This window comes from Ciconia boyciana, chromosome 5 (genome assembly GCF_034638445.1).
Source record: "Ciconia boyciana chromosome 5, ASM3463844v1, whole genome shotgun sequence".
Classification (NCBI taxonomy): Eukaryota; Metazoa; Chordata; class Aves; order Ciconiiformes; family Ciconiidae; genus Ciconia; species Ciconia boyciana.
Window position 1 is genome coordinate 53,605,038 of NC_132938.1, and position 19,834 is coordinate 53,624,871.

The 19,834-nt window shown below is 41.4% G+C and overlaps 1 protein-coding gene across 2 annotated transcripts in view; it reads left to right on the forward strand.

Moving 5' to 3' along the window:
* The window catches only part of GRID2 (glutamate ionotropic receptor delta type subunit 2), a 736,139-nt gene that overhangs the window by 663,611 nt on the left and 52,694 nt on the right, over positions 1-19,834 (forward strand). For both annotated transcript variants that reach the window (XM_072861988.1, XM_072861989.1), the window contains one exon: positions 2,895-3,061. In XM_072861988.1, the coding sequence (XP_072718089.1) occupies positions 2,895-3,061 (167 nt within the window). The remainder of the gene's footprint in view (positions 1-2,894; positions 3,062-19,834) is intronic.

Below are 19,834 nucleotides of genomic sequence, written 5' to 3' on the forward strand. Positions count from 1 at the left end.
AATCATATGCCTCTTGAGCTGCCAGATAACTGATTTTCTCTTAGCGAGACAGGTGTTTTTCTCAAGTATAAAAATTAAGAATTGGAGGCAGTTCAAAAGTAGTATCAGTGCTAATGGGAGGACTGAACTGATAGATTTGCAAGGAAAGATTCAAGAAAGCTATATCCAGCTCAGCTAAGTAACAGAAAGGTTCATCAATAAGTGAAAGGTGTCAGCCCCAAAGTGAGAGTATTAGAACTGCAAAAGGAAAAATAACTAGGAATGACATAAGAAAGTTTTTTTTAAAAAAAAGTAGTAAAAATAAATACATTGAATAGCCATGAAAACTGTTAGACTGAGGAGTAGTTCCATAAAGAGAGTGATCGCAAGCATGACAATTGCAACTTAGGTTTGCTCCATGGATCTGAATTCTCTAGATTTGTAAATGGATAGGGCAAAAATGCTAAAAAGGATGTATTTTATTGCATGGAGCAATCATGTGTTGAAGGTAGATGGCTGGGATGAGCCCTTCTGGCTCTTCAATCTCTTTCCTGCCCCATGCGCTTTTAACTGAGGCTCACTGTGATCTTATCTGTGAAAAGTAATATCTTTGTGGGAACCTGAACTGTGATATTAGCAGGTCTGCTCTAAGGTTCTTATATATACCACTTCATCACAGATATTATTGACAGTAAGTGCTTTTAGCACTTTTATATATTCTCACTGTGAGTTGTTTTACAGCAAGGCAGCCAAATCAAGAGCGTTTTTCCTGACCAGCTGAGCAGCTAAGTCTCTTTACAAGCACTTAGGTGAATTCAATGCACTAGGACGTTAAAAGGGTGGGTTAGGACAAAAGCAGGTGTCAAAACATAACCCTCTGCTCTTGCTATCACCTCAAAGGTGAGCTCCCCACATGTAAAATTACTCATCTTTTGAACCCCACTTTTCCTTAATTCCTTTGTTTGGAAAGTCCATCTGATCCTTTTCAGGATTCATTTCCCCCCTTCTGATCTTCTGCTTTTGTCTCCTATTTCCCTCCCTTGCTGTCTGTACATCATGATTCTTTTTCAGGCTGATTCATTATCCTTTTAAATGCTCCTAGGAAGGGCTTTTTTCTCAGTCATGCTATCTCTTTCTTAGCCAAGTGGTGCCTGTAGGAAGATCAGAATAACCCACGCTAGGAAGAGCTCTGTGAGTTGCAGTGCCTGTAAGACAAGCATACAAGCTGTATTCTTTGTTAACAGGAAGTTCACTTCTATCCCTTATTCCCTGGCCATTTGGATAGACCTACACCTCCACTGAGAGGCAAAAAAAACCCCATTCCTGACCATTTTCAGAGCCTGAAGATTAAAACTGAACCAGTCCTGCATTTGTGTGTGTGTGTGTATTTTGAAAAGAATTTTCTTTATCCTGCCAGTCATGCAGAATCCACAGATAATATGGCTCCCTTTCTGCTCCAAAATCTGCACGAATCCTCCCCGTACCATGCCTACGAATGGAAATAGGAAATACTCCCGTTCCAGTGTCTAATTCAGATTGATTATGCATGAAAAGGAATGTGTCCCAAATGCAATTGTTGCTTGTGCACTACATCTTGTGAGCAAGCAGCCGGTGTGGCTTGCTTCAGTAACTTTTATATGTAAACCGTCTTTAAAAACATAATCGACATTGTCAAAGCGTAATCTAAATGATGTACTGACATTGCTTATTTTGATATGCTGACTTGGTTTTGAGTTCTCTCTGGACTGCCTGGCCCCAGATGGCCTTTTTGTGTTTTGTTTACTTTTCACTTAGCTGTCACATATTTATTCCCATTAGATGCACAAAGTCAATGGGTTCAGCCTAGTTTTACAGCTTAGTTGGCTAATATGGCATAGGGAAAGCGCTGAGTGAAGCCAAGCAGAGGGTCAGGAAAAAAGCAATGTGATTCTTCAGGTCTGACATAGAGACCAACGAAACAGAAAAGTGGTAAAAGATCTGGTAGAGCAGCTAGAGATTATTATTTTTTTCAGAAAAACGTGATTTGACTGGAACATAAATTCACTGAAATAGGGAAGGATTTGTTTAGACTTAATTTCTGGTTTTAAAAGCTTGCTTCTGAATAAATGGTGAAATTTTGTATATATCCCATATATTTAAGTGGAAAGAAAAATCTGGATTTGTTTCAAATGTGAATGGATAGTGAAATGTTACTTTAAAAGCTTTTCAATATAATGAGTTGGTTTAGATTTATCTTAGTTAAACAGTTAAAATGGCTTACAGGATCTTGCTGTATGAAAGTCTTTGAAGATATGTGAAAACTCTTCATGCTGAGAAAAAGAACCCCAAAAAATCTAGTTAGCGTGATCTTGCCCATAATCATGCACAGAGCCCAAAAGACACATGGGTGTTCATGATGTCTATGGCAACCTGAAACATGACTGAAATGTGGACAATCTTGAACGATGGTCTTCCATCTGGATAGCCATGCCTACCCTTCCATGCTTCTCCCAATGTGAATACCTACCTTCCCTCTAAATGGTTGTTTTTACAGCTCAAAGAAAAAACTTAGTGGGGGATTTGGGGTGTAATTTAGCATTGATGGAGGAAGCCTGATGTTTCCTTTGTTCCCTGAAGAGGGACAGTACACGTTTCCTGCACGGTGCTGTTTCACTGACAGCACGTTGTTCTCAGATCATGTCTCTTCCATTTCTGCTGAGGTGCTCACCCAAAGCACTGCATGGCACCACTCACAGTGCACTTTTTGTGCGGACAGCTGTTGGGCACCCAAACTTCACTTTCATTAAAGAACAGACTGTGCTGAAACTGCCACATTTTTAGGCGCACTGACCTCCTTTTGGACTTGATAGTCTGTAGTCTGAGCTCTTCCTCCGTTTGACAGTCTGTAGTCTGAGCTCTTCCTCTCTTTACCACAGGTGAAATACGGGAACTATGCCTTTGTATGGGACGCAGCGGTACTGGAGTATGTGGCCATCAACGATGCAGACTGCTCTTTTTACACGGTCGGGAACACTGTTGCGGACAGAGGATATGGGATTGCACTGCAGCACGGCAGCCCCTACCGAGACGTTTTCTCACAAAGGTAAGGCTTTGGAGAAGGAGGATCAGGTCCTAAGAGAAGGCCTTTCTCAGCTCTGGACCCTTCTTTTCATTTAATTTTCTGTGAAGGGAAAACATCTTGTGCTTGCAATTCACTTCATTTCTTACATAGGCATTCATTTCCTCAGAGACATGGGATTATTCACTTTTCTAGAAACTGCATTAAAAATACTTTGTGTTGCTCTTATTTGAATTGTTCTTGTTTCTTTTGGAAAACATTAATGAGATAGGCTAAACTTCATTAGCAGGAAAATGAGGAAAGAGTTGATTCATTTGTTATAGAGGGACAGCATAACTCAACCCTTCCTGTTACAGAAGTCTTTTCTTAAAGAGAAAAAGGTAAACTTGGACACTGATGGGAAAACTGAAGGGAATGAACAAGAGCATTTGACGTTTAAGTGAAAAGACCCCTATTAGTACCCAAAAGCTTAGATGCTTATCCCAATACTAATAGATCTCTTGGGCTACAAAAGTGAGATATCTAGAGATGCTTCTGGTACTGTTTCTACTAGGATCGGAAATATTAAATTAATTGTGTGTATTGTGCCTTTGCAGTATTTGTGTTTCACTCTAGTATTGATTACTAAATCAGGATGTGTGTGAAACGTGAAAAACAACCAAACATTTAAAAAAGTGTAATATCTGTGGTCTGGCTTTTAGGAGAAGATGTGAGTTAATCTCATGATCCTTTTTCATTCTGAACCTATTCTCTTGACCTGGTTTGTAATGGTTTATGTTAGATGCATGTAACAAAATTTTACAGTTGCTGTGATGGAATTTCTTTTGTGTGGTTGCCATAATGAATGTGAACCATTATGTCATACAAGTATCCTTCATTCAGGCTATTGCCTTTGCCTTCAGTCCATAGAATGAGGTAGGGGGAAAAAGTAGTCAATAAGTCACAATATGCAGATTCCAAGGAATCACTGTCTGCTCACACATACTGCATGAACGGAGAAGGCTTGAATTATTTGAATCTGTTCCATATGGGGAGTCATTTGGCTGAATTTTGTGCTGATGTAGCAGTAACATAATACAGAAGTTCACAGGATCAACGAAAAATTTAATTTCAATGAAACATATATATGCTTTCTATATTACAATTAGCATTATAGGCAATTATTTACTGAATACTTTAATATTCCAGCCATGACGAGGCTGGCTCTGTTAAAAATCTCTGGCTCTGTAATGTTCGGGGTCTCCATGAAAAACAAAGGAGTAAAGTTTCTTCCTGTAATCTTTTTAAGAAATGCTTCCAGCTGTTAAGAGATCTCAGGTGCTAGTCAAGGTGTTAAGTCATCCTCTTCAGAGCATTACACATGTAAGCTTGAGTACAAAAATTTGAAGACATGGAGGAGTTTCATAGGCTGCATCTTTATTACCAAATACAGTGAACCTGCCAAGTGGCATGGCAAGGCTCGTGCTCGCGCAGATGAGCATTCTTCATCCCTGCCACCACCACTCTCCAAGTCAAGGCGTATGTACCCAAACCGCCCCTTAGGGACTGCTTCTGACATCATTTATATACTTGTTATAGTTCTCGGTACATGGGGGAAATGGTCACGGATGGTTCTAGTAAGCGATTATCTTCGTTGTTACAGTATTCAGTACCTGGAGAGGCTAAGTTACATATTATTCTGATACACTGCCTTTAGCGACTTCTGGATCATTGGTCTGTGCAGGCCTGACATTTCCAAGTACAATTTTATTTCATAACAAAATTTCAGCATTTCAGTATATTATTATATCTTGAAGCTGGAGGAAAGCAGAAAGAAGCATAAAAATTTGCACATATATAGCTCTTTTTATCTGAAGATCTTTGAAGCAATATTTAAATATTAGCATCTCTCAGTGGAAAGTAAATGCCATTTCCATTTAATGCTTAGGGAATCCATAGCATAAGGGGACTGAAATGAATTCCCAAGGTCAGATGGTTTTCCCTGGTGGAATCAGGGATCATAGCCACTCAAGATTTCCTCATTTTCCATTTCCTGCTATAGTTATCAGAGTTCAGGTGGATGAAGAAAGGGATTATGTGTGAGATATTGGGCCACAGGAGGGTCTGGAGGGATACACAAAACTCAGCACTGATGAGAAAGTAACTCATTACATTATCAAGAGTAATGGTTGAACAGAGAAATTGGAATTTGCTTGGAGAGATGCTACCTACTGGAGAATTTAGAGAGCCTGAGATATATATTCTAAAATGTGTGTGCTGCCCCTTAAATTTTTATTTCTGTATTATGAAAGCATATTATATTGCACTTCTAATTATGTCCATAAATATAAATTTACAGTTTGAAGCTGTGAAACACCATGTAAGAAACAAACACATGAAAGAGAAAGCGTGCTTACAAAGTAGTTTACAAGGTTTGTTCTAAAAACCGTTCAATGCTTGTTCCTTATGATTACTTCCATGTGGTTTTCACAAATCATCCTTACTTTTCTTCCTAATGAAAAGGCTGAACAACCTTCAGCTGCTGCAACCTGCATGCTAAATAGAAAGGGCAATAGATTTCGCTGTATAGGATTAGTAAATGTTCACATGAATATTTCACATTCTTTAATGCAGTAGGGAACTGGTTTGAAATATATCGGCATTTCTTGATCTTTCTGAAAATAAATATATTTATGTGAAAATACAGGGCTTCTCTTTTATGAAATTTCATATAAACCCATAAGCTGCACAGTGTTAAATCCCTAGGGTGCAGCTGTAAAAGGTCTGGAAGCTTACAGGAGATTTTGGTCTCAGTGCAGGAAGCATGGGCTGGGCATGAGCTTAAGGCTTTTCATTACCTTTTCTGAACATTCAGGCGATTCCCTGAGAAACAGGAAAAGAGAGAGAGAGGTGTAAACACCCACCCCTTCTCTCCAATGCTATGGGGCATGAGTTGCAGTCAAGATAACACAGCAGTAAAGTTTAGGCATTTGGGATTTCCAAAAACACTCTACGTTTGGGATGTCTGCTATGTTGTTCTCCAGGGGATTAACACATTCAAAATACTGTGGCTTTTGGGGACTGCAACGATATTCACCTGCTCTGTGAAGTATTCCAGTCTCTACGGCCCAGCAGTTAGGCTACTTAAGAAAGGCATTAAACCTGCAATCAGTTTGAAATGCTGAGGTGCCATCAAAACACATCCGGGGCCTTGCAAAAATTAAATTCCCTGATGTGATTTCCTCCTGCAACTGATCGTGATGGCGTGCCCCTTTATACCACAGGCAGTTCGTGAGGTGCTAAAAAGAAGCCTGAAACAACCGAGAACACTGTGAGAACCAAAGCTGTGGTGATGGTCCTAGTGGCCATGTACCTGCATTTGGGATATGGGACCGCAGCTGATGACCACCTGGTTATCTGGTACCCACCGCACTGAAGAAGCACAGAAGCTGCAGTGCCCTGAGCATGGTGCGGAGCCGGTGCTGACAGCCACCCTGCTCCCAGCCTCAAACTGCTGCTACCAGCTAGTGCCCATGTCTTTACATGGGATGCGGTCCTACCAGTATGGAATGAGCCTCCAGTTACTAAGGAACCAGAAGGTGAAAATGCTTATATTAGGTGAAAATGCTTATATTAGGCTACAGCTAAATTAACACAAAAGGTTCAATATATACTTGATTTTAAATTGATACATTTAAGCAAGTATCACACAGGAATGTGCTGCCATTGAGGTACACTTGCTTGCATTGGTTCATATTGTGTTCATAATTTTACAGAGGTAAGGGGATGCCTATACCCTTTAGAGAGAAGAGTGAGTACTCCCACATATTTGAACTGATGCAATTTAAAATCAGAATTATCTTTACAAATGTAAGTTTGGGTATAATGAAATATTAGTGGAGAGTGTGGCAAAATGTACATCGCTTAGAAACTCCATGCACGTTTGCTGAGCTTTTAAAAGATTAATTCCAGCCACACCACAGAAGATGAAACCCTGTTCAGGATTATTCTTTCCAGACTCAAGGAAATCTAACATTTTGGGAATAGACAAAATATTTTTAATGAGAAAATTTATACCGTTCAAAATGCAATATCAATATGCCTTCAAAAAAGCATTTTGTGCCAGTACGGTTTAGTGAAGGAGAAGGGTAACCAGCTGAAAGCACTGTAAAGAAACTGGTCTTTGAGACCTTTCTTTTTCACATGCCGAAAATCTCTTCTAGGCCAAAACAAAGACATGAGCAGCAGTGAGTGGTCTGACTGCAGAATGAGATTGGCTTTTTGCTGTATTGGGACGGCAAAGTGGCCAGCTGGGGTCCCACATAGTGCCTGTGACCACTCCGTGCCTAACGCTCCCTCTGAAAACAGGTGCTTCAAGTCCCTCCTGAAAATAGGTGTGTGGCTGTAGCCCAAATAATATAGAGAATAATCTGGGAAACATTTGAATGATGGACCTGTCGCAGCATCCTGGTGACTTCATTCATGTGTTGCAGATCTTAACAAACACATCTGGCCATGCCGTCAGGCAGCCAGTTGATGTGCTCAGGTAGATTGCTGTCCCCTTTTCTTTGCCACTAACCTTCTGAGCACCAGCAGCCTCCAGGCAGCGTGTCAGTTTTCTCTCTATATATATTTTTCTTTCAAAGTAATGGCAGGGGTTTTAATAATAGGAACTGCCAAATTTCCTAGGAGAGTTTGAAGAGGATGTGTCATTAGGTTCATGAGGAACTGTGTGCTGACACTAAATTTGACACCTGTTAAGAAGTCTTTTCAGCCCTAAACTTTAAAACTTCCATTGTACCCCCTGGGAGGTATAAATATAATTGCAAACTCTTTTCAGAGTATTTCATAGGATGTCTGTGCTTCCTACAGTGCAGCAGCAATGGCTCAGGTGCTGTGCTGGTGGCTGGCTTTTGGTGGGGGTCAAGGAAGGGGTGGCAGCAAAGCGCTCAGATCCCGCTCACGTCCCCGCTTCCTCTGCTGGCTGACTCTCTTCTTCTGCACTACAGTCCCTGCCACACAGCGCGTTAGAGGCAGAGGGAGAGGAAACACTAATTTCATACTCATCAGAGGCCAGCGGCCAGCTTTTCACTTAAGTAACTAGAAGCTGTCAACGCCCAGTACTGCTGAAAAATCAAGCCATAGTTGTTTTGCATTCCTCATATCCCAAGAGCATCCATGTGCGTTCTGCCCCAAAGACTTCACTTTTAAATAAAAGGAAACAGCGACAATAGAGAAAAAAGGCCAGATTGCCCTCAGAGCCCACAGTGTGGGATCTTGCTTGTTGTTCATCAACTGTGTTTCCCCAAATGGCACTCACCCCGGCCGAGCACAAGCTTACGAACACTTAAAGTTGTCTGTGTACCAAAAGAAGCAGCAGCAGTTGCATACCTCCTGGTGGTCATCTGTGAGGGGTGGGGTATGCAATGGCATAATGTATGGAAGGTACAACTACTATATAACTTCTGCAGAAACCTCAGATTGAATTTGGCATAAAACACAAAAGGCCGCAAAGAATTTGTGTTGCAGCTAGAGAAGCTAGTCACTCCTTTCTGTCCTGGGGGGAAAAAGAAATGGAGACTTATAATGATTTCCCCATGGCAAGCCTAAAGACACCTCACTAGCAGCAAGCGTTGCACTTTCAGATGTCCAAAACTTTGGAGACAGAGAGGAGAGCCATCGTGTAGTGTTTCAGACTCCCCCTTAGCAAATCATTAGGGATATGCTTTAAATAAATGGCATGGATTTTTTCTTGTCCTTTTTTAATCTCATCAGCAAAACCCTGAGTTTTAGAAAGTTCCTGCCCTGAGTCATAAATATGTGCTCTTCCTGTCTCCTCACTATTAATTCTCTTTCCTTAGATTTTCATTCTGTGTCTTGGAGGTCACTGATGTCCAAAGACTCCAGCACAAGGAAAATTACTTCCTTCCTTTTTCTGAGTCCTTGGTACTATATACCCCTTCTTCGAGGAGATCTTCCTCTCCTCTTTTTTTTTTTTTTTATGAAAAGCCAAGAGAATGTCCCTTACTTTCTGATCTTTTACCAGCTATGGGGAAAATAAGAGCTTTGGATTACATCCTAACCCTGCAGACGACTGACCATAATGATCTAATGGGATTTTTCATTATTAAATACAGTGATCATCTGCAGAACAGTGGATGTCTTAGTTAAAGCTCAGCCTTGCTTTGCCTTGGTTATTTGCTTAGAATCGAAATACTATTCTAAGCTGTATATATAACATTCTGAAAAATATAACAGAGAAACTAGTAAATTCCCCCCCCAAATAACTTTTTTCTTATTATTCCAGAAAATTAGAAAACTCTGCAGATTGGGAGAATTATTGGACTTGAAGCAAACTCTTGAATTTAAATAGAAAACTTTAATTCTTAGACCCTGCCCTTAGATCATGTCACAAGTTCATATAACTGAAATTACATTAGAGGAAAAAAATCAAAAATAATTCCAGATTCCTGAGCAATCTGACATGAGAACCCAGTCTTAATTGATTCAGATAGAGTCACTGTTAATAAAAGCCTTAACTTCAGAGTAGCACATAATAACAAGATCATTTCTCAGATAACCAGGATACTAAATAAAAAACCCTGTAGTAACACACCAGTGTAATATTTCTCAACCATCTAAAATAACACAGTCTATCCTTATTTTTTGGCGTCTACATTAGACTCGTAAGGGTGAAACTGGGAATTGCGTCAGGCCCTAGGTCTCAAAATACCTCCACCTTCCTTTTTCCTGACCCAAGTCCTCCAAGATAAACTGCAGTTGGCCTTCATGCCAGGAAACTCACCTTGTGGAAGTGCTGCTCAGATAGCCAGCCGCCTGCCCCAGCGGAGCCGCAGGGTGGTCGCATTCTGCACAGCTCACTCCCAGGCCACCGAATCCAGGCTCAAGACCTGTAACCTCAAATGGACCATAAAAAAAACATGTAGTTTCATTCTGATTTAAATATATGGCATCCATTACTTCATATAAAGCCCTAGCAGAAAGCTTTTGTCCAACCACTATTCTCTCCTCTTTTTTCTACCAAGCCTAGAACCGTCATCAAGCTTACAGTTTCTGCAATCCTGTATGAGCACATTGCTAATAGCTCTCCCCAAGGACCAGATGATCTGATGTTGTCCCTTTGCATCCTACTCCACTAACTGCCTAATGCAGAGCTGCAGGTTCTGAAGATTCCTGCACTGTCATCAGAAGTGTTTCCTGGCTTTATTATCCATTCGCATCTCACTTGCTAGCGGGGGCTGCTGGCTGTAGGACTGTAGAGAAGCTGTGGCTCCCACACATTGAGTTGCGAGAGCAGGAAAAATGGTTTTATTGATTCCTGTTGGTGTGCATTTGGTGCTTGCAGGTCTCACAGTAGAGTCATGATTAGAAGTTGAAAGAGCTGGAGTTGAAAGAGAGTTTCTAGAGCTACAGAAACACAGACTTTAGCAACTTTTTAATATGCTGTAATATTAACTGATGGGGTGCTTATAAGAAGCACATAATGGAAAATTACTAATGAAAACATAAAAAGGCAGTGAGCAGATTAGTGGGCTTTTTAAATATACCATAATATTAATTGATGGGGTAAGTTAAAGGATCCTAAAGTAGCAGCACTGAGATGAAGCATGAGAAAGAAAATCATAAGGGAAAGGCATTAGATCTTCTTGCCTTCGTACAGCATAGAGCTATGACAATCAGAGAGCTGCCTGCCAACTTCATCATGGGAAGGCACCTCTGCATCCAAACGATGCTGTGGTGAAAGTGTTGCTGCGCATTGGAAAAGAGGTGCCATGAAGAAGTCAGCATCATGCTTTCTCTTTTCCCTAATCAGTGCTCACTTTCAGAAAGGGCACTGCATTTAAAGTTTCAGAAAGGCAAGCCAGGTAAGCTGTTTATGCGTATTAATTCCACATCATTACCCGTGAACCACCCCAAAGAAAACAGTGTCATTGTAATGTGTTAAATTGCAAATAGATATCACTTCGCAAGCTATTTCTTACTACTTTCTATCCACTTCTCTAGCCTTAGGCACCTCAGACTTGGTGTGTAAAATGAGCAGATATTACCCAGCGACGTGTGTGCAGTACAGTCAGTGGAAGCAGTGTTGCTCATCTAACTATATGGAAGCAACGTTTCTTGTAAGCTGAGTTGTTTGTGTGTTTCAAAGTTTTATAGAGTGAGTAAGTGCATGGCTGCAGAATTTGAAACTGCTTGGTTATAAATCTGATGACAGTAAAGCTAGAAGAAGTCTCAGCAAGTGGCTTGCCTCCAAGAGCTTGCCTTTTTATGAATTCCTAAAGAAGAGATTAGGTTTACAGTTAATGCACACTTTCCTGTAGTACATTTTTTGATTTCTGGCTACCTTCTCTCATGTTTGTGTGCATCAGTCTCAAGAGGAGCAGGTTTAACTACTCGCTCCAACTCAGTTGGGCAGCAGCATTGACTTTAAGGTGGGGTGGAAAGTGAGTGCAAAGTTTTCCCTGCAAACAGGAAGGATCCAGCCATGCAGCTGTCTTGATGACAGAACCGTAATAACCACAAACAAGGGCTTAGCTGGCCTAGCCCATACCAGCACTCCCTGCCAAATGTTCCTGCCTCTTGACCTAAGTTGCTCAAAACACTGGTCAACCTATTTCAGTTAAAATGAGCAAGAGTAGCAAAACAGGAAAGAATAATAGATCTTTCCTAACCCATTTTCTTGGCTTAAAAGGTAATTAACCTTTAGCTGGACCGTAAAGCTAGTCTTCAGCTGGTCCTGTTTTCCAGATAAAAATGAAAGGCTTTTGCCTGAAAATAAAGCTTGTTTTCAAAGCTGAAATATGCTCTGGTAAATAGTGAACTTGATGGTATGACAACTGGGGGGATTTATCCATGCCTGAGTTAAGAATTTTGCTTCTGTCCATACAACTGCTGCATCAGGGGCTGCCTCAGCCTGCAGAGATTTCCCTTGCTGCTACTTGTCACCTATCTGCTATTTGTCACCCATCCTTGAATTGTCAGTAGGCGAAGGAAGGTGCTAGCCTTGCTTGATGACTTCAGTCAAGTTCGGAGGTAAGGAAAGGAAAAAGGAGTGTGTGGAAAGTCTCCAGAATGTAGAGCCAAGGAAGAGTGGTAGCAGAGGTGTCTTCCCTCGCTGAAACAGGATGTGAGGGAAAAGAAAGCTGGTTGCAGGGACAGAGGGAGTGAGAGGAGAGGCACCGAGGAGTGGGAGGAGCTGGGTGCTTGTGAATGATTATGGGGGGGTGAATAAATGGAGCCTTCCTTATTGCTCAGCTTCATGGAAGGAGGAGATTAGCAAAGTGAGAAATCTAAGAAAACTACCCGGAGAAGCTTTCTGCTGTGTCTCAGAGCAAGCCCGTGGGGTAGCGATCAGGTGGAAACTGGGAGGAGGAGTCAGACAGTGTCCCCAGCAGGGTCACCAGTATGACTGAGTGTGGTGGTTAGAGAGGATTGGATTAGTTGACAGGTGAAGATGGGGTGGGGAAGCCTTTACTCTCTGAATGTATGGGACCTCAGTAGCCTTGAGGAAGAAAGGGGATGAGGTATCATGAGATCTTAAAGACCTCTGTCCGAATCCCAGAGAAGACTTGGTGGTGGCAAGGAAACCAAGGCAGTAAGGTGCAGAGAGGCTTGTTTCAAGATTTTTGTCTGGCATGGTGTAAACAGTAAGTGGCTTTGGAAAACTTCTGTGCTGTGTGCTTCAGTTACCACATAGGCGAGCCGGGCTGTACCACGTACCAGAGCCCCTGAAGGTTTGAGTCGTGGGAAGCGGGCATGTAGGCACGGGGAGTGTGCATCCAGCCGTCCTGCTGCTGCAAGCATTACAGAGCCCTTGCCCAAGCCAGGCAGAGCAGTAGTGCTGCTGAGGCTTGTCCTGGCACAAGCCTGACAAGGAGCACGAGGTTGCAGCATGACAAAGCCCAGGCACAGGCAGCAGGTGTGATTAGCTAGGCTGTGCCGGTCAGATCCAAATTTCCCTTGAAATATTTCACAGAGGTAGTCCCTAGCATTAGCCTGGTTCAGAACGGGCTCCCAAAAAGGCTCACTTTGGCTCTGTAGTTTTTTGAGGGGTCAAAACAGATAGAAGCATTTGCTAATATGAATCAGTTGGATATGTTTGGGACTCTTGTTTGCACAATGTGTTTTATTTGCTGCTTGAGTGCCAATCGGGTTAGGTTAGCCTAAAATAAAGCAGGGCCCTGATCCCAGCTGTCATAGCTCTGATAAATTCTATAAAAAACAAGTGGCTTTCCAGACTCAGGTTTTGTACTTAAACATGGCTTCATTCTGCTATATGACTAAGTGCAAGCAGAAAAAAAGGATGATATGGCCAAGGAAAAACTGTGCTTGCCACTTTATTCATAAAACACTTTTGCAAAGTGCATTTAGTAATTTGCCAATGTAACCACCTGCATGCAGAGCTTTCACTGCAGAGCTCTGACACTGTATTTAGTTCATACTTTGACTGCTCAGCTAAAACTTCCATTTGTATGCATTTATTCTGCTTCACACATTATGTTATCAGTCACTTTCAATATTTCAAAGTCACGGCAGTCTTTTTCTGACATACATTTGTCAGAATGAACTGCCTTGATTGCTGTTATTACAGACTGCAGTTCCTGACTAAGGGAAAAGTCTTATATAGAACCAGAATATTGAAATTGCTCAATAAAACAATAGATAAAAAAGAATAAAATTAGACTAAATGAACAGAAATAGATGCTTTAAATGACCAGCCAAAAAAAATTTTAAAAAAGGAGGAGAGGAGGGCAAGGCAGGATTTATAATCCCACACAACCAAATTAATCAGCAAAAATCTAATTTTTTAAGTTCATATGCAAGGTATTGAAAATTGCTCTTTTCTGCTGCCTGGTAGTGAGTCAGTAAAGTATGTCTTACTTGGACTTTCTCTTAATCAAATACTTTATCATATTCCTCTAATGATCACTCTCAATAGAAGGATTTTAATAATCAGTCCATTATAGTCACAGCACAGTAAAACAAGGGGCTTTGGCCTAGCCCGAGAGGGTGCTTACACTCCTGATTAAGTCCTACTGGTAGTAATTTATCACGGCACATGAGCACATCTCTCTCTCTTGCATGTGCTTAATAGCATGCAGGGGCTTTGCTAGTTCACTCTAAAAGCCCTTACAGTTTAAGACTGAACCCAGGGGGAAGCACACTTGTTTGGAAAGGTAATGATCCTTTTATGCTTATTGTAATTAAATTTTTTTTTTTCCTTACATTTGCTACTGTTGTCTTCAGCTGAAAGAATAGTGTAACAGTAGGCAAATTTTCAAAGCAGTAAAAAGCTGCCGCTTACTTACCTTGCTTTCTAGGTAACTCCATACAGCTGCTTCCACTAAAGCAGAATGGTTTCAACTACTAACAACTAACAGGCATGAAAGGGCAAAATAACTTTACTGGATGCAGTTTCATAGGTGGGATGCCCAAACGTAACCAAAGAGATCATCGGTATTTCCAAAGATAGCAGATTCCTACAGAAAGCCCATAAGACAGATAAGCTGTTGGTTTGGGTTTGGGTTTTTTTAATTAAAAATTCAAATTTTTTAATTAACCAAACAAACTCCATTACAGTAATATTTGGAGAGAAAACTAGCGGAGTAGTAAGCATGGATTTGCAGCATTGAGAGCAGGGATGAGAAGTTCCTGACCCAGGACTGATTTTTTTTGGTTTTGCTTGGGGTATTCCTAGAGCAGCATGTGAGAGGAAGCATGCAGAACTCAGCCCTGAGTTAGCTGAGAAGTATGCACTCTATGTTTAATATTGTTTGGTTGTATTAATTTCCTTGGGTATGGAGGGACTTTAGTTAATTAGCAATGGAACTTCAGATCATGGAATTACGCCAGATTTATACTGGTTTAGCTGACAGGAGGATTTAATCCTATAAATATGTCTTTGGCATAATTTAGATGTAAGGCTCAAGATTAACATCCCCATGAAACAGGGAATTTATGTTCATTTCTTTTTTTGCCTGTGAAGTACTATGCAAAGCTACAGAAACGTGTCAGCTCTGACAGTCACACTTGTGCAGCAATCAGGGCTTTCGGAAAGCCATCAGGGTTCACCTGCAGCATCAAATTCCCCTGCATTCTTCCACCATTTTATATAAAGCTGGAGAAAAGTATAAAATCCATAGAAAAAAAGCAATTAAAAATGAAGCATGGTTAAAACCCAGAGGAAGTGAAGGTTAGTTGACCTTCTTCATGTCCCTCTTAAATTAGAAACACCTACAACACTCATTTTTAATTTTTTAAGAGTAGCAATCTTGCTCCCTGTTAAATATATAAGGCCTCTTGAAAATAAGGGGTTTTAGATAGAACCAGTGACAGGTGTTTAACCCAAGAACAAATCTATCCATGGCTGTACAGGTAAGTAGGTCGCTGTGCTGGCAGCAGCGTTTATATATTATTCTCACCCCCAAAATGAAATGTTTGTGTACGTAGCTGGGCTGGCAGCAGAGAGCAGAGGAACATAGCAACACCCTCTCCTTCTGCTTTACAAGCAAAGGGGCTGTCACTCCCAACTTACAGTGGGAAACTAAGCTCGGGGGGATGAATAACACATCCAAGGTAACCGCAAATCACTCAGCCAGCTAGCAAAGCCATTGCTTCTCCCACAACCCCTTCTCTGCCCATTTTCCCAGCTCTTCCTTCTTTACTCTTAGTACAGGCCACATGGCTTAACAGTTTACTTGCTCTGAGGCCATTTTTGTAGAAGAAATCCAGGGTGGTTTTGGCATTGGGGTTTTTTTAAGGTCTAAAGTTAGAGGAGAGCTGCACTGAGAGCTGCAATAGCTGAGATTAAGGGAGGCTGCAGGCTGCGGAGCCAGCACAGCCGTGGACTGCGTGCGGGCACAGCAACTTTCCTCTCCCTCTTGCCAGCTTTATTGCAAATTACCTGGTGCCTTGGCACCACTGACCGTTTCCTTTTTTCAGCCCAAAGCGCTTTCCTACTGCTGCTTCAGTTAACATGGACCCTTTTAGCTGCTTCAGTGTTGTGTAGAAACCTGTTGTCCCTTGCCCTGCCAAATAGGGCCAGTGCTCTGCAGCGGGGCCCCGTGGGGCGAAGCCCTGAGTGGGTGCAGGGGAGCATCCCCCGGGGCGGCTGGGCAAGATCTGGGTCCAGGAGGTGCAGAGAGGGCTGTAAGCGCTTGCCCCCTTGGGTGGCGGTCTCAAAACCACCTCAAAAACAAAACTGGTGTTTGGGATCAGTGCTGTTGTTCATTGTGAAGGAGAGAAGATTTTTTATTTCCTTTTTTTCCCAGTTTCTAGAAAGTGTGAGTGGTTTGTCTGTTCATTGGGCTGAACTGTCATCATCTTTTTGCTTATGTTTGAAATAAAGCCTGGGCGAGCAGCTCTCACCAGGAGACTTCTGTCCCGGGCTGGCAGGATTGGGAGCAGACCATGCTGTGCTCCTTTCAGCCTATTGCAATTCAAGATGACTCCCACAGTGCTGCATTTCAGGTTCAATTCTGAAGATTTGCTTGCTCACAGAGAAGCTTTCTCAACCCCCACAGGCACTTGCATACACACTAGCATCTTTTTCCAAATTGAGGAAAAAGTAGAGATGCCAGCCGTTCATCTTGGCTAGGCAATGATAAGCTCCTTGCTAAAATTTTTAAATGTTACAGCCCTTTAGATCACTAATGTACATCTAGCCGATCCTTTACAGCTGGAATTATCGCGGGGCTGAATCTTAATAGTAATGGTGCAGGTTATCTCTGTGTAAATAGCGCAGTATCTTTATTCAGCAGGAGAAATGCTGCAGGTCTGCACTGATATATTGATCTGGATAAACAGGATAATTTATTCCTATCTGGAGGCACCTTCTTAAAGTTCAGTTTGTGATGTTTGCAGGTAAAACTGATGATTTACTGTTCGTGGATATGGCAATATACCTGGTGTGCTGCCTACAAACCAGAGTCTTTTTGTCCGTAGGCCTGATGCTGGACTTCATGAACCTCTTGCTATACTGCCAGCGCTAATGTAAACATTGCATCTGGTCAAGAAAGTTCCTTATTTCTGTCTGCTGTTCTTTTTGGCAGTCTGCATCACTTTCATTTGGGGCATTAGTGGTGTTTGCTTTGAGTCATAGTGCTTTGACAGCAGGGTTGCAGGAAGCTTTCTTGGCAACATTTGCTTTTCTAGAGAATTGTTTCCTGGCTGGAGGTTTATTACGCACTCTGAACTTGAGCTTTCTTTCAGAGAAATTTCAGCTAAGTTTTTGGGCTTGGTTTTAATGAAATGGAGTAATTTGTGGTTGAAGGAGAAAATAGTATGATATTCAGGGATTATTTTTTAACTCAGGGAACAAATTACGAAATTATGAGGTGATTGCTCAAGGCCTTGTCAATCAGAACTGCTGCTCTTAGCACACCATTTCTCCTGCATTACCCTGTCTGCTCCACGATAACACTGTAGTTAGCTAAATTAGCTAGTATTAGCTAGATACTTAAATGTCATTAGAAATTCTTAAACTGAAACCTTTGTTAAAGTTGGAAGTAGAAACCCATTATTTGATAGAAAGAAATAGAAAAGAATGCTTATAATAATTCCAGAATCAGTCATCATAAAATGAGGAAAGTCTGAATTAAGGTTCCACATCAAAGAAACCTGAAGGTAAGGGATGCAATTAATTCAGTCAGCCAACTCCAAATCAGCCCTATAATGATGCCATGCAGTTAACCTATGCTTTATAATTAAGGCATTTCCTTAGTTATTAGAACTTGAGTAGATAAAAACAAGTGTGCTTATTTCTTTTCTTTTCAATTTTGTAAGAACATGTTAGATTTTTGTCTTCAGATAATTATTTTGTGGCAGGGATGGGAAGGCCAGCAAGCTGAAAGCTTAGGAAGTTGAAAATGCATGGGAGGAGGGTGCCTAATCCTGATTTGTGCTCTGAAAATCTTCCTCTGGGTTTTCCTACATCAGTGTGAGATCCTTTGTGGACCAGGATGCTGGACTAGGTGTTGTAGTGGCCTTTCTGGCCCTACTGTCTGCAAATCTGTTCATTGTAAACCGCTCTTCCCCTGCCATCAGCCTGCTGCCTTTCTCCTCCAAGCTTATAGTTTGCTCCTTTGCAGCATCTCTCCGTCCTATTCAGGGCAGTTAGGTCACCCTCAGCAGCATATGTGAATTCCCCAGCGTGGGATGTGGATAGCCCTGGGACACCCGAGGGATCCTCCAGATTGCTCCCTGTCCATACCATGAACCCAGAACTAACTTCCCATGATCTGTTCTACCTCATTACACTGCTTACTGAATTTTGCTAGCGGTATTGTCTTTCGTACTCTTGGGACCAGCATCAGTTGTCATGGCAATTACTGTCAGATGGTTGCAACTTGTATGCTTGGAGGAGGGTAGGAAAGCTGATGGCCAGAAGAAGTAGCTGTTCAAAGAAGCATGAAATATCAGTTACTAATACCGCTTAGTGACCAAAATGTTTGGGGCTGTAGCAGTTGGTAGGTAGTTTGACTTCAATCAATATCTTGTGTGTCTTTCACATTAGCTCCTAGATGAATATTATTGGTTTGGTTTTTAATAATCACGATGACATTTGAAACAATTGATTAAAGAAATGGGTCATTCTCTATGAAGTCATTCTTCAAGTTGCTATAATAGTCATACATCTGCCCGTCCTGCATGTGGTTTGGCCATTTTATACTAGGAAATAGTTTACAAAGGAGCCCCAAGACATGCTTGAAAAAACATAGACTCTTGTTAATGTCCTTTAGCCTCTCCACGATGCTTGATGCTCTAGGGTAGAAAGCTAGCTTGCCTGATGCTCTAGGGTAGAAAGACTTCAGAAGTGGAGGCTAACCACACATCTCCTGTCATCTGACCGTGTTACGTTGCGGATGGGGCACACAGGCTGGTATTTCCACCTCAGTGCTTTTGAACATTGGGCCTGCCTATTGACGCTTCTAACATGGGCGGGTTGGTTTGGTTATTTTTTTTATGAAGCGGAGGCAGAACTAAGTCTGAAAACTTCTTCACATAAGCTTGAAGAATATCCACACGTGATAACAGCATGCTATTACCACTAACTGAAGTATGGATTATTTTTACCAGATGATAAACACAAAATAGAAGGCTTCATACCCTCAACTACTAAACCTCTCCACCCACTAAATTTCCCCCATGGGAATTTTGTCTGTACTGACTGAGGAAGTTGAAATCCTTGTAAATAGACATAAATTGGTAGACAAAATGCAAGATAAAGAAAATTATGTAAACACACCAGGTGCTTGTAAGAGTAATCTATCAGTGCTCTTTTCAGTAAAACAATGACAGAGAAAATTAGTAGAGTGGGGCCTTGAAGCAGTATTACAATATATACCTATTCAAATATGCTCTCCTGGGATCTTCTTTTCTTAAAACAAAACAACCCTTTCCATGCAAAACAAGTCTTGGAAGGAGGAGAAGTGCGTATTAAATTTGTTCAGTCCATAGCTCCATAGACAAGATCAAATTCATTTCTGTCAAAATTTGGAGAAAATGCTTCACAGCCATTTAAGTCAGATACACCTAATAGGACAAAATTATGCCTCTAGCACATCTTGGTATGAATTTGTTATTTTTCTGAGCAACTTGACACAAACAGAGATGTTTTGAAATATCCCAGGCTGCTTGATGGTCGGTTTATGTTTAGGCAAAGAGGAGAAGAAGGATCTTTAGCTTATTGATTGGCAAAAGTCTGGCAAGAGTTGTCTACTTCTCTATTAAGAGTCTGGCTTTCATGATGGAGGAAAAAGAGGAGTCTTTGCATGCAGGTTGTCACATATGTGTTTC